The sequence below is a fragment of the Loxodonta africana genome, chromosome 13 (assembly GCF_030014295.1).
Source record: "Loxodonta africana isolate mLoxAfr1 chromosome 13, mLoxAfr1.hap2, whole genome shotgun sequence".
NCBI classification, from domain to species: domain Eukaryota; kingdom Metazoa; phylum Chordata; class Mammalia; order Proboscidea; family Elephantidae; genus Loxodonta; species Loxodonta africana.
In genome coordinates, this window is record NC_087354.1 from 41,674,761 (window position 1) to 41,690,521 (window position 15,761).

Sequence of the window (15,761 nt, forward strand, 5' to 3'; positions counted from 1 at the left end):
TGAGGGAAGATGGGGCTACTCTCTGCAGGGCTGTGTCCAGGAGGTAAGTGACCTCACCTTTCTCCTTCCTTCTTGCCTGCATTTTTCCTTTGATGACACCTTCACTTTTTCTTTCTTCCCTGGCCTTTTAACCTTCTCTTTTCCTCCCTTCACTACCTCTGCTTAAAGGCACACAAAGGGGGAGTCACAGGACGAGGCTGTTGGGGGCAGCAGGCACTGGTTTATTCATGCTGCCAAAATTCTCCAAAGACAAGATCTTGATTTTCAACCCATTTGATGGCTGAGCTGAAAGGTTGAACCAAGAGCTGTTTTCCCGAAGGGCAGAGGTGAGAGGAGGAAGTTGCAGAAGATGGCCCATAAGTGTTGTGGTACCTGACCTGACAGGAAGGGCCCTGCTCCAGGGTGGGTGGGAGCATCTTGGTCACACCCAGTAAATAGTAACCCCTCCTATTCATCTGATGGGACATGTTCCAGAAAGGTGCAGAAGTGCCAGGGGAAAATGGGGAGGCTGTCAGTAGAGGGGGGCAGGTCCTCAGAGGAGGATGCCCAGGGCTTCCCTAGTGGCCGGTGCTCTTGTCTGGGGCCTTTTCTCAGGATTTTCCGGAGCAGCGTTCCCCATGGGGTCCGCTGTGGAAGAAGGGAGGAAGCCACATATGAATTCACCCGTGATCCTTGTCACAAGACCTCAATTGGGGGACTTTGACTAGACTACCTCTTTTGGTGGCCCATTCTTTAGGTCTCTGAATCCAGTACTGACCCCTGACTAAATTAAGACAGCATCTTGGGCACTATGTCACCTTCACTAATCTTTCTCAAACATCTGGTCAACTCAACAATGGAAAGATACCTAGCTCCCATGGTCCAGGACACAGGCTCTGTGACCAAAGATGGTGTCCTCTTTTCTTTGAGCCCTGATATCCCCTTTTAGAAGTAAAAAATAATCTCTTAGGGGGCCTTCTGTCACCTGATGAACATGCTTCTAAGGGAGTTCTGAGTTAATGACTTCTTGAGTAAATGGAACCCTGTCTTGGTTGGAGGGCTGCAGGAGATCGTTTTGAAAGAAATCTTATGGGAGCTACATTCATAAGGTGAAAAAGCTCTGAAAAATGAAGAATCCACAGCTTCTACCTGTTTATCATTGGGGTCACTCACATAGAGAGTATGCTTAAACGGGAGGTTGACTTGCCACCTGTAGAGTGAGCCAGGCCCACAGGTGGCAGGGAAGGCTCATTCCCATGGCCCCATCACTGCTCTGGCCCTCCCTGCCCTGGGAGACACACTCACCTTTTCACTGGACATCTCTGCCTCTTCTTCTTGAGGGATGGATATGCTGGAGTCCACTGTGGAGCTCCCCAGGGACTTTGACCAGGACTCACAGATAGTACCCAGATTCTCGGCCAGGATCTTGGGATCAAGGATGGGCAGAGTCTTGCTGTTGTTCGGTGTCAGGAAGTTTTCTGGTCTCTGGCAAGAGAAAGTGCAGGCCCTTTCTCTGCATCAGGCTCACACACTCTACCGTAAGTGCACCTTCTACATCCCCAAGCCTCCCTTCCCCATGGCTCAGGAGGCCCTGCATAATCTGGCCCCTTCCTACATCCTATCACCTGCTCCCTTGATCACTAGGTGCCAATCACACTGTCCTCTCCTTGCTGTCCCTCCAACAATCCAGGCTCTTTCCTGACTCAGGGCCTTTGCATTGGCTGTTCTGTCTGGAGAGATCCCTGGACCTTTATGTGCCCAGGTGTGATCTTCTCAGAGAGGCCCTGCCCCCTGAGATAGAGGCCTCCCCCGTCCAAAGTAACCACAACTCCAAAATACCTCATTCACATTATCCCATTTCACTGTGTTCGTAATACTTACCTGCCAGAGAATTAATTTGAAAAAGTCTGTTTACTTGTTTACTATCTGCCTCCCTACTCCAATGCCTGCACTAGAATGTAAGTTTTTTCTATGCAGGGACCTTGTTTGTCCTAGTGCTTGCCTTATTGTAGGTGATCAATAAATTTATCGAAAAAACAAAAGCTATGCCATCTGTGACCCCCACATCAGTGCAGTAACAGCTTCTAAAATCCCCACTTTTTGTTGAGTATACTTATTTTCCATTTTATCTCCTTTGTCATCCTCCAATCTTAGCACCCACTAAGCAACTCTCTTCCTTCTAACAAAACATAAAGTTCTTTGCTTTCGGGGCATGTTCTATGCTTCCATTGGAGAAACATTACTTTAAATCTCTGAAATTTGTGGTTGGCCCTAAAATATGCCGATTTTTCTTTTTTAAAATTTTATTAATTTTGTTGTTGAGAATATACACAGCAAAATATATAGCAATTCAATTTCTACATATACAATTCAGTGACATTGATTATATTCTCCCAGTTGTACAACCATTATCAGCCTCCTTTTCTGGTTAGTTCCTTATTAACATACACTCACTATCCACTAAGTTTCCCATCTAATCTTTCAAGTTGTTGTTGTCAGTTTAATCCCAGATAGATAGATCTTGAAAGAGCACAATGCCCAAGGCAAACAACAACAACAAACAAACCCATTGTCGTCCAGTCAATTCCAACTCATAGTGACCCTATAGGACAGAGTAGAACTGCTCCATAGGGTTTCCAAGGAGCAGCTACTGGGTTGAATTGCCAATCTTTTGGTTAGCAGGCAAGCTCTTAACCACTGCACCACCAGGGCTCCAACAGTCTTTACTGGGTAAGCTATTGTTTGGTTTTAAGAAGACTTTGGGGGATATTTTAGGTTTAAAGATTATCTCAGGGCAATAGTTTCAGGGGTTCATCCAGCCTCCATGGCTCCAGAAAGTCTAGAGTCTATGAGAATTTGAAATTCTGTTCTGTATTCCCACCCCATTTATTTCATTTTATTGTGTTTTAGGTGAAAGTTTACAGCACAAATTAGTTTCCATTCAAAAATTTATACACAGATTGTTTTGTGACATTGGTTGCAATCCCCGTAATGTGTCAGCATTCTCCTCACCTCCTTTCCCTTTATACCCGGAGTTCCCATGTCCGTTCATCCAGGTTTTCTGTCCCTTCCTGCCTTCTCATCTTTGCTTTTGGGCAGGTGTTCCCCACTTGCTCTTGTATACTTAATTGAACAAAGAAACATGTTCCTCACGTGTATCAATGTTTGTTTTATAGTCCTGTCTAATCTTTTGTTGAAAGGTGGACTTCGGGAGTGGTTTCAGTTCTGAGAGGGTGTCTGGGAGCTACAGTTTCAGGGCTGCTCCAGTCTCTGTTAGACCAGTAATTCTGGTCTTTTTTTGTGAATTTGAATTTTGTTCTACATTTTTCTCCCACTATGTCTGGAAAAAAAAAAAACAAAAAAACCTGCACTGGGTTTTTTATGTCTGGAACCCTCTATTGTGATCCCTGTCAGAGAAGTCAGTGATGGTAGCTGGGCACCATCTAGTTCTTCTGGCCTCAGGCTGGTGGAGGCTGTGGTACATGTGGTCCATTAGCCCTTTGGACTAATATTTTCCTTGTGTGTTTTGTTTTCTTCACCCTCCTTTACCTGAACATGATGGAATCAATAGATGTACTTTAGATGGCCACTCACAAACTTTTATGACCCCAGATGCTACTCGCCAAAGTAGGATGTAGAACATTTTATAAACTATGTTATGCCAATTGACCTAGATGCCCCCCAAGACCATGAATCCCAGCCCTCAGTCTCGTAACTTGGTCCCTCAAGGTGTTTGGATGTGTCTAGGAAGCTTCTATGTCTTTGCCTTGGTCAAGCTGTGCTGACTTCCCCCATATGGTGTGTTGTCTTTCCTTTTACCAAAGTTAACCCTTGTCTGTTATATAGTGATTTTCCTTCTCCACCCCTCCCCTACCTTGTAGCCATCAAAGATTGGTTTTTTTTCTGTGTGTAAACCTTTTTTTGTGTTTTTATAATAGTGGTTTCACACAATATTTGTCTTTTTGTGATTGATTTATATCACTTAGCATAATGCCTTCCAGATTTATGCACGTTGTGAGATGTTTTGCAGATTCATCAATGTTCTTAATCATTGCGCAGTATTCCATTGTGTGTATGTACCATAATTTGTTTATCCTTTCATCTGTTGATGAGTTTTTAGGGCTTTTAGGTTGCTTCCATCTTTTTTGCTATCATGAATAATGCTGCAATCAACATGGGTGTGCATATGTCTATTCAAGTGACAGCTCTTATTTCTCTAGGATATATTCCTAGGAATGGGATTGCTAGGTTGCATGGTATTTCTATTTCTGGCTTTTTAAGCGGGTGTCATATCATTTTCCATAGTGGTTGTACCATTTTACATTCTCACCAGCAGTCTTTCCACAACCTCTCCAACATTTGTTATTTTCTTTTTTTTTGATTTGTGCCAGTAATATTGGGGTGAGATGGTATCTCATTGTAGTTTTGATTTGCATTTCTCTAATGGCTAATGATCATGAGCATTTCCTAATGTGTCTGTCAGCTACCAAAATGCCTTCTTTGGTGAAGTGTCTGTTCACATCTTTTACCTATTTTTAAATTGGATTGTCTTTTTGTTATTGAGGTGTTGAAGTGTTCTATAGATTTTAGAGACTAGAGCCTTGTTGGATACGTCATAGCCAAAGTTTTTTTCCCCAGTCTGTAGGTTCTTTTTTTTACTGTTTTGGTGAAGTCTTTTGATGAGCATAAGTGTTTAACTTTTAGGCACTCCCAGTTATCTAGTTTATCTTCTGGTGTTTGTGCATAGTTAGATATGGATGGTACTGAATTTATGCCATGTTTTACGGCATTATCCTATACAACATTGTCCGTGTTGTTTCTATCATGATCTTTACCATTTTAGATTTTATATTTAGATCTTTGATCCATTGAATTAATTATGCATTTTCCCCCTTTTGATCAGAATTCTTCTATAGAATCTTTGGTCAAAACATTTAGTAATGGTAGCCAGGCACCACCCAGTTCTTCTGGCCACATAGCAAAGGAGGAAAACATGCCAATTTTTTAAAGATCATACAGTCTCAGAGTTTGTAGGGACTTCAAGAGTGCCCACTCCCATCCTGTATCAGATGTTGGAATCCCCTCTCTGCCACACAGCAGACAAATTGTCCTGCTATTTAGAATGTTGTACTAGAAGCAAATAGAGCAATGGGCACAGTGCCAATCAGAGCAAATGTGCTCAAGGTTAGAGGTGCCCAATGCCTGACCCTAAACAAATAGAGTGACACAATGAGTGCTGCTGGGCCTCTCTTTAAGCAAATACTCTATGTGAAAATGCACACATATGAGCCAGATGAATTGGGGCAATAGCCTTCACTTTACTACTGGGGTGCATTAATTAAATAATAAACTCTTCATGCCCTTTTAAAATTTGGTTTACAGAAACTGAATGCCATGAACCTTTTTTAAGGCTTGTGTCTGTAGAGTAAGGGATAGTCATATGAATACACAGAGGCATCCAGGCCAGTCTGGGCCTCATTTTCCTGTCTGTCAAATGGGTACAAAGATAGATAGTTCCAAAGAGAATGCAGCTGTAAAAAGACTCTTCAGATGGGTAGAGGAAGCATTGGGTGACCCTAGGGCTGGACTTTGCAGACCACGTTTTGCGCTTCATAACCAAGACTCTTGACCTGTTTGCTCTTAGGCGTCAGACCTGGTCGTCTCTTCCATCTGCTCTTTTCCATAGCTATGGTTCAGGGAAGGCAGGATTCACTCAAATGCTCCCGACTGAAATGAAGCCTTCTGTCCCACAAGTACCCCTGGCATCTCTGTATAACATGTGAGTCAGAGAGTTGGAGGTTTTCTGATTGTGTGTTTTAGATAGGAAAAAGTACCACATCTCCTGTCTCCTGCTTGAAACAGCTGAACTCCAGGTTGGCTGCAGAGGGAAAGCTACAGAATACGTATTGGATGGACGGATGGATGCAGGAGAGGATGAAGGAAAGAGTGAATAACTATTTACTCATCCAGGGCAAAGACCAACTCCCCATTGCCCAGGGCTGGGTTGAGATGCTGATTCAGGACCCGTAATGACATTTCTCCTCATTTCCAGGCAGAAAGCCAATCCTGATGCCCTGGATTTCATAGACTGCCATCTAATCCAGTTAGGAGAGGAAGTAGGAGTAATGAAATCAAGGGAGAGGTCTCAGAGGTCCCCTCATCAGTTCTAAAAGCAGGGACCAGGGACCAGAGGCACATTGCTGTGGGCGGCCCCTCCCCCACAGCTTGTCTCCCTGACTTCCACCCTGTGTGGCCCCACCCCCAGCTGAGGAACTCAACTCAGTGACCCAGAGCTGACATTAACTAAACCCTTTTTGGAATTGAGCACTCGCTAGATACTTTTGGGTGTATTCTGAAACTTACTATGTAAATTCATTTAATTTTATGCTAAAATAAAAATGAGACTGATCCCAGTCCAGACCAGTGCTTTCACTCTCCTGGGCAGGGGTGGGTATTCTGAGAAGGAGGGAAGGGACGACAGAGCATCTGTGAACTGTAAATCTATTCTGCCATCCCACTCCCTCCTGACCCCCAGCTGCCAAACTCAGTGGTTGTGCCCTGCTCTGCCCACCCCCATGGCTGGCCCTGCCTACCTCTGTGCTCTGGCCACTCCAGGCCTACTGCCCCTTTTGCATGTCTCCTGCCATGTTTCTAATCTCCTTCTCTATTTAACCCTTTTATGCCCAGCAGTACACACAGCAATTGTGAACTTTTTCAGCCTCTGGGTTTATTGGGAGCCCTGGTGGCACAGAGGTAAAGAGCTTAGCTGCTAACCAAAAGGCCAGCAATTCAAAGCCACCAGCTACTCCTTGGAAACCCTATGGAGCAGTTCTACTCTGTCTTATAGGGTCACTGTAAGTAGGAATCAACTCAACAGCAATGGGTTTGGTTTTTTGGTTGGGGTTTACTGGGAAGCTGCTCTACCACTGACAGTGTGTGCTGCTGCAAGGGAGGTGCGTTTATGACTGTTTGAAACTGAAGGAAGAAATGAGTGTGTGTTATAAATTACTGTTTTTACAGGGTATTGCATGAGGTCTCTGAATTTTTGGTAGGAAAAATAGGAATTTTGAAAATTTTTATTGTTTATACATATGTACCAACAGACCCCAGTGGGGATGCTGGGGGTCTAATTAGTGGTATTTCATATGTACCACTAAACATTTAGGGTAGGCTTGTGGGAGGGAACAAGAAAAAAAAAAATCCTACTACCTACCAAAAATTCAGACACACTCAATGATTCAGCATGTTTCCATTAATGAAAATGCACAGTAATAACAAAAAAATTCAAAGCAGAAATAATTGGGTCACCAAGAGGTTAACTTTGCCAGGATTCATCCTGGCCTGGGGTTTTGAGGTGAGATGTGTGAGTGGCTTTTATACAGAAATCTTCAGACCTCCAAACAGGACAGGCTCTGCAGGGGAGGCCAGAGGCAGTTGTTTTTGTCCTATGAGGTAAGAGGTGCCAAGAGGACTGCAGTGCTGTCCACAGCACTTAAATTCTCCCGAATTTTTCCCTTTCTTTAGGGCCAGCATTGCCTCACCCAATGCTTAGGTTTCAATCTGCCCCTTTTGGGGATGGAGATTGTGCTCTCACCTCCTTGGTCCTCATGGGAAGGGACTTGCCTGAGACAGTAGGAGGATAAGCCAGGCTGCTGGAGGGGGCTGGTCAGGGCAGAGGCTGGGGGAGGAAGCAATGCTAACATGGGAATGTGGAGAGAGTGCAACCTTGGAGACTAACTCCTCACTATTCAGGCCAGCTGTTCCCCTTTCCTCCAGGCAGGGGTGAGGACTGCTGACCCACCCCACAAGCCCACTCCTTTGCTTCTCTATTTAGCAGGACCTGGCCCTGCCTAGGATCTAGCCTGCTGGGGCAGCTTGTGGCTGGCAAGTGGCCCCCCTCTTTGTGGCTCCGTGGCTGCAGCATGTCCTGCTTCATTAGGACTATAATTGGAGATGACTTTGAAAGCTCAGAGCAATGCACAACCATGCACTGGCTCAGACTCAGTACCCAACTCACGGCTCCTCACGCCCCTGCGGCTGCCCCACACCACATGTGAGCACCATGGTGGGGAGAAGACACCCTCTCCTTAAACCTCCCAAACCTCACTGTGGCCAGCAGAGGGCCTGTTGAGATAGACCGGACCAACGGCATAATGATCTCCAAGCTCTTGGGTCACCTGTCCACCTCCCTACCCACCCCCCCACCAACATCTTCTGTCTCCCTCCTACCCACTCCAACCCCTAAGTCCCTGATCATGCAAAATGCAGCAGTTCCAGCCTGCCCTAGCAATTACGGAGCAGCCAGGCTGCAGCTGCTGTCCTTGGTGCTGAAAGCGCCTGCCTTCCGGCCTGCCCGCCTCTCGCCCCGCCCTGAGCCCTCTCTTTGGAGCACACATGCTCTTAATTCAATTAGCTGGCCTTGAACCCTCCCTGGGGAGCCTGGAGCGGAAACTGACAAATTCTGTTTAACAAAGACATTTGTCCCTCGCCCCGCCGGCTTTGGGCTCTGCCCGTCTGTATCCCGCTCATTAGGTATCTAACAAAGTGCGTCCCAAGAAATCTGCTTCCAATCGCTAGTAATTCAGAAGGCCTGATGCAATTTTCTCCCTGATAAGGGTGTCTCGCCCGCTGGCAAGCGCCGTAATGAGCCCTGTGCAGCAGCTCCCCGATCAGTCACTGCTGCTTTGTCATTTCCTGTGGCCGCAGTTGTAGGTTCTTATCTCTTCAGCTGAAGGCGAGGCTCAGACAACAGGCCCCTCCAAGAGGGTTTGCCGCCTCCCCTGCATACTATGAACCTCATTTATGGCATCCCCACACGGTCCTGCAGCTGTGGCGGGGCCTGAGGCTCTGAGTCTGTCTCCCAGCCAAGAATAGCTGTTAATCCTCACTGGGACCATGATTCACTCCTCAGAATATAGTGTCAGAGGGTTAATCCAAAAGCAAGTTGTGGGGTCAGGGGAGGGAAGCCAGTGATAAGGATTTTTTAAAAATCCTGGGAGGGATTTTAGTATTCAATAGAGCCCTGAGATAGCTCAGTGGATGAGCTGTGGGCTCATTTTTGTTAGCCTGAAATCTTTCTGCATTTAATCGTTCCCCTTGCATTCTCCCTATTTACTTCTAGAGAGACCTTTCTGACACATTGGTCAAATCACATCCTCCTGCTGCTCAGAGACCTTCTTCAGCTTCCCATCGCTTTATGGAAAGGTCTAAACCTTATATCCTGGTGCCCAGGCCCTGCACTATCTAGGACCTATCTAACTCCCCAGCCTCACTGCCCACTGCCGGTTGCAGTAAAGTCGACTCCAAGCTGTGGCGACCCCATGTGTGTCAGAGTAGAACTGTGCTACATATGGTTTTCACTGGTTGATTTTTTGGAAGGAGATCATCAGCCCTTTCTTCCAAGGCACCTCTAGGTGGATTAGAACTGCCAAGCTCTCAGCTAGCAGCCAAGTGCATTAGCCATTTGCATCACCCAGGGACTTCCCATTGTCCACTACAGCCACCTATGCCCCATGTACTCCAGACACTCTCATGAGTCCATGCCTTTGTACACGATTCCCTCTGCCCAGAAAATCCTTGCCCTGCCAACTTCTAAGCCACTCTTTGAGGCAGAGGGAGGTAAGTCACACCTCTCTGTGACTCTTCCCCTGAACTTTGTGTGCTCACTGCATCTACCTCTACAAGGACTTTAGCAAGACAGGTGGTCATGATATGCTGGGAAGGTTTACTGCCTGGTACAGGGAAAGAATCTAATGAATGGTGAATGAATTTTTGCATGAATGATCCTGACTGGGCTAGGGATACATTTGGCTTGGCTGAAGGGAGGTCTAGGCTAGGTCAGCCTGGGTTTGAGATGAGGAGAATCCTGAGAGCAGGCCCCGTCTTCTGAGAAGTTTGGTCTGGAAGGAGCACAGAGCAGAGCAGAGAGGGGAGGGCCTAAATGTCCACTTTCCTTGGCCAGCCCTGCAGACTGACTCAATACACTGCATTGATGGCTGGGAGTCAAGGGTCACATTCTCAAGGTGACACAGGATCCTGCTGTCGATGAGGCATTGGGGATGAGCCTGTGCTGTGGCTCTTGCTTCAGCCCTGCCCACCCTGCTTTCAACCAGCCTGGGAGCTCCCAAGTCAGGGAGCAGTCCTGTACTTTCTCCATCTCCTCCACAGCCTCCAGTACAGAGTAGGGTACATCAGGGACTTTAGCAAGTCTGGCTTATGGAGAGATGATTGTCTGTCATTTCCCCTTTTCCTCACTCTCTGAAAAATTGCTGTGAGACCAAATGTGGTGCTGGTGACGTTATCTTCAGCATTTGACAAGGCCTCCCGATGTCCTTATGGACGTGAAGCTGGTAGAGCAGCTGTCGGGAAGGGCGGGCGCCGAGTGATGGATTAGCAGGGCTCCATCATTGCACATCTCCCAGGAGCCCTGTCATCATCCTGATGAGTTCAACATGTTTGTCAGCAACTTGGGTGAATGGTACTAAGAGCTCCATTTACTGAGTGTCTGTAAGACACGGTGCTAGGCATTTACACACACTCCCTCATCCCGTTTTTACTAGGTTCCTGGCTAGTTGGGATTGCAACTCCCACTTATGGATGAGAAAAGTGAAGCTTAGGGTGGCTAAGATCAAGAGAAGATCTGGGATTCAAACCCAGCTCTCAGGGTGCATGTGTCCAGTGAACTTGCAGCAATGACGTGTCCTGACCACAACCACTGAGGACCTAGAGTTTGGGGTAGGGGTGAAGGGAGGGCTGTGAATACATTGCATGATACAGTCAGGGTCCAGAGTGATCTCAAGCCTAAAAGATGGGCTGAGATCAAGAAAGTGAAATATCACAGGGAAGAGAAACCCTGCCGGAGTTCAAAATAGAGCAGCAGAGATACGAGGTGAGAACATGATGGCTGACAACGGGTCACATGCCAGAGACTGGACTCCAAAGCTCTAAATGGACCCACCCTGCCTTGGGAAGTAATAATGTAGAATTTGTCTGTACCAAAGGGGAGAGCGTGCTTAGAGAAAGAGGATGATGGTCCTACTCTATCCATCCATGCAGATCCAGCCCTACAGTTTTGGGGTACACTTTAAGGTGAGTCTTGTCAAGAGGAAGCAACCAAGGGGATGAGAAGAACAGAAACAAAGTCTGACAAATAGCAAAGAGTTGATTCAGGTGGCAGATGACGTAAGAATTTGCAAACATCAGCAGTTGAATGGGAAGATCTCCAAATTGGATTGGGAACGCAAGAAGGTGAGAAATAAGGCACCTGTGAGCTGGAGGAGGGACGGACCTATTTCCTTTCTCTCCTGCCACCTGGTCTGGGAGAGTGGCTGACATGGGCCTGGGAACAGACTTCTTTGGGGCCTCAGGAAGAAAAAAGCAGGGCTGGGGGAGGAAACTGGAGTAAGAGAGAGAAGGAAAAGATTTACAAGGGAGCTGATGGAGGGCTGAGGGGGGCTTCCTGGGAGGTTGTAAGCTCCCTGTCATGAGAAGTGAGGAAGCTGAGTCTGTAGAACCCTCTGTGTGTGTAGAACTCTCTGGAGTTCTTGGAATAAGTACAACCAGAATGCTCCTTAGAAGCAAGGATGGTGAGACTACGTCTCACATACTTTGGACATGTTGTCAGGAGGGTTCAGTCCCTGGAGAAGGACATCATGCTTGGTAAAGTAGAGAAAAAGAAGACGACTCTCAATGAGATGGATTGGCACAGTGGCTGCAACAATGGGTTCACGCATAGCAACAACTGTGAGGATGGCGCAGGACCAGGCAGTGTTTTGCTCTGTTGTCACTGTGAGTCAGAGCCGACCTGACGGCACCTGACAAAAACAACTCTCTGAGGTGAGGGACAGGAGGAGCTGCATGAGACTGTGGAGGGAGCAATATTTGCACACAAGGCATGGAGCACTGTTGGGAGGAATTTAGGCATTGTGAAAAGCAGATAGAGGTGGGATCGCTGAGGCTGCCTCCACACTGAACACCTGGGACCCAAGGGCCAAGCTGGCCCTGGAAAAGCTCAGGCTCTCACCACCCCTCAACTGCCCCTGCTTCCAGCTTCAAGTTGAATGAAAAGATCTCCAGATTGGTTTGCAAACCTGAGAAGGTGAGAAATAAGGCACCTGTGCACTGGGCGAGGGACAGGCCTACTTCCTTTCTCTCCTGCCATCTGGTCTGGGAGAGTGAGAAAACAGGAACAGCAAGGGGGCTTTGAGGATGTAGAAGGGAAGACAGGCGAGAAAGTTGTGAGGCGAAGGAGAGGAAAGAGTGTCTTTCTCTGGATCCATCATCATCCTTATGGTAGTGTTTTTAGAGCTGGAGCCCTGGGGTTGGCAGGGATAGAACCTTCCAGAGAGGAGAACCAGCTGAGAAGACTGCTGTGCTATCCTGGACAATGGGCCTTCCAGGCAGGTGTGCTTGGTGAGGAAATGGAGGCCAGGCTTGTGTTGGGCTTCTTTGAGGCCCAGGCCACGGTGGTTACATATGGTTTTCAGAAAATCCATAAAAATTCATCAAAAACCAGTATGGTTCTGCCTATCCCCTGCACTCTCCTCCACATTTGCTAAACAGCTACTTGTCCCACTCTGGGCTGGTCTCCAGAGACAGCTTTGTAACTGGTTTGAAAAACAAACACAAAACCCCCCGACCAGGGCATGTCTTTGCATGGCATCAAAGACTCTCCCCACCCTATGAAGGGAACAGGGAGAGGGAGGGTCAGACTGGGACTATGGGAGGTGCCATCGCTCCCTCCACTCACATGTACCCTCCCTGTGAAAAGTCTAAGGAAGCCAGGTTTCAAGGTCCCAGTCTTCCCAGCATCCCTTGGGCTATGGGCTGAGGATGGGGCTCTACCTCTGCCTGGTAGACACCTGGGCAAGACATTGGATCCTAAACCCAACCCCAAGAGGGGAAATATTGCCAGACACAGAGATGACTGCATGAACTTGTCCCATGTCATGAGGAGGTGCCTTTCCAGGCAGGGAAGCACAAACTGACAATGGCATGAGAACCTACTGTATGCATACCAGGCTCTCAGTCCACACGAGTCAGCAATGTGGGCCTCACTTCAAAGAGGCCATCTGAAAGCTGGAGGGCACCCAGGATGCTACAGAATCTTGAAGCCAGTTCATTAAAACAGCCAGGCTGCTTAGCCTGAAGAAGTATAGACTCCCAGGGGACCAGAGCACACTCTTCAAAGAGAAGAGGGTGAGATCAGAGAGGGAATGGGGGAGTCCAGGGGCTTATGTGTATATATGCATGTGCAACAGCCATTCTTAGAGCCTAATGGATCTCAAAGGCTGTCTGGTCCAAGTCCCACTGAACGTGCAATAAAGGGGTGTTTCTGTGCATATGCAGGGGTCTGGGTTTTTCTAGTTTTTATAGGTCTGTGTGCATCTATATACATACTCATCTATATACAACTCCAGCTTAAGGCACATCGCTCTACACAGGCTTATAGAGAAGTTTCACTGGAGGCTAAAAACTCAACCCAGCACCAGTAGGACTACCTTCAAGCACAATATCCCAAACCAGAAGATCACCTTCTCTTGTCATTCACATAGACTGGCAGGTTTAGTTGGTTAGTTTGCCCACAAGGGTGCTAGATGGCTACTGGTGTGCGGGTGTCTCCTATATCAGCACAGGTGCAGAGCCAGGGAACAGAGGGGGTGCCCCAGGAGGCAGGTTGGGCTTGATGTGGGGTGAGTGCTTCTATCGGTTGTAGCCTCTAGGAATGGGCTGCTTTTGAAGGCAGTGTGCACCTGGTCATGGCAAAGCAGGAGAGGACGGGATGACCACATGTGGTGAACATTGCCAAGGAGATTCCTGTCCAGGGCAGTCTCTGCCTATCTGGAAATTCCGCACTGCTCTTGTTCCTAGAGTTCTTGGAATGTGTGAGGTGGAAGTGCTGGGTGTGGGGAGACTCCGTTCACCAAAGTGTCAGATTAACCAAGACAGTCTGTACCCAAACCTCCTAGACATGGAAAGAGACTCTGTCCTCAAGCTGGGGCGGTGCCCAGGTAGGACATGCCCATTCATTTCTTCTGCAGTGTTTCCTCTCCGTAGCAAGCCTGACCATGTGCAAGGAGAGCCCGAGATGGAGTTACCAACCAAGTGGATGAGGACCATGAGAGGCCCTATCATAAGCCCTGCTGCAGCTGGAGTGTCCAAGGACTCTAAGACCTCCAGGCTTCAGTCAGTGGCTCCTGGGAGCTTTATGCAGTGTTTGCTGTAAACGGTGGAAGGACTGATGGCTCCAGTCCCAGCGATCACAGGATACCAGGCAAACCACTTCATTTACCTTAGGTTTGGTCTCTTGACCTATAAAATGGGGATTATGATCCCTACTTTACTGCCTTCACAGAGTTCTTTGGAGTTCTGAGAAGCAAATGGAATAATGTGACAAATGATGAATTATGTGACTGGTGGTGATGGTGGAGTGGGGCTGAGGCTTCTCTGCAAAACAAATCCTGAAGCTGTCCACCTCTCCCCGTCTCTGCTGCTACTGCCCTGGTCTGAGCCATTTTCATGTCTTGCCTGGTCCTCCGCGGTAGCCCTCACATTTTCTACTGTGGCTCTTAATCCATTATCCGTAGAGCAGCCAGAGTGGTCTTCTTACAAAGTGTGTATCAGATCATGTCACTTCCTGAGTGAGATCTTTCCACAGCATTCCATCACGGGAAGTAGACACTGAGCCCAAGCGCCTGGCCCTATCTGTATCTCCACCTTCCTTTTGTTTCCTTCTCTTGCTCACTCTGTTTCTGGAACAAGGCAAGTTTGTTCTTTTCTGGCTGTTCTTTCTGTCTGGAACATTCTTTCCCTAGATCTTCCTGTGCCTGGCCTAGTTCCTCTCATTTAGGTCTCAAATTTCTCCCCTTCAGTGAGCCCTTTCCTGACCATCTGTGGCTGACTGTCGTTGTTAGTTGCTGTCCAGTCATGCCGACCTTACGGTAACAGAACAAAACATTGCTCAGTCCTGTGCCATCTTCCTGATCGTTGCTATGTTTTGAGTCCATTGTTATAGCTAATATATCAATCCATCTCATTGAGGGTTTCCCTCATTTTCACCGACTTTACTTTTAGTTATCCTCAATATAAGACAAGCCTCTTGCTCTTTTACCTTCCTACAGGCTAGAATGCAGAGGTGAAGGTCAGGTACCTTCCATCACGAAGTGGCAGGCTGCTCTTTACCTGTTGCTGTTGAGTTGATTTTGACTCATGGTGACCCTATAAGAAGAGAACTGTTCCACAGAGTTTATAAAGCTGTAATCTTTATGGGGGCAGACTGCCACATCTTTCTCCCATGGAGCGGCTGGTGGGTCCAAACTGTTAGCCTTTTGGTTAGCAGCCGAGTGCTTAACCACTGTGCCACCAGGGCTCCTTTGACCACTCCATAGGTAGAAAGATAAGATAGGAGGAACCTGGTTTTTTTGTAATGGCGGCCTAGCTTGGAGCCTTACTAAGATACCACATCCAATCCAAATAGCCTCTCTATGCACTTCCTATCACATCACCTTGTTTGATTTTCATCATAGTACTTACATTTATCTGCTGATGGATTTATTTGTTCATTGTTCCACACTCCCTGTTCTGTGAATGCCAGCTCCGTGGAGACAAGGGCTTTTTTGGTCTTGTTCAATGTAATATCCCTACAACTCAGAGCAGTGTATGCTACATGATGGGTGCTTAATAAATGTTGGCACTGTTGTAGACACAATGATGGCATTGGTATAATGAAAGGACTGGTGGTGGGTGGTGGGTGAGTTCCTTTAAACTTAGTTGCAATGTTATCT

The 15,761-nt window shown here is 47.3% G+C and overlaps 1 protein-coding gene across 1 annotated transcript in view; it reads right to left on the minus strand.

The window, feature by feature from the left end:
• CCDC33 (coiled-coil domain containing 33) overlaps positions 1–15,761 on the minus strand; it is a 104,814-nt gene that overhangs the window by 40,675 nt on the left and 48,378 nt on the right. The window contains exon 11 of the mRNA XM_064267279.1: positions 1,342–1,464. Coding sequence (XP_064123349.1) covers positions 1,342–1,464 — 123 coding nt within the window. The remainder of the gene's footprint in view (positions 1–1,341; positions 1,465–15,761) is intronic.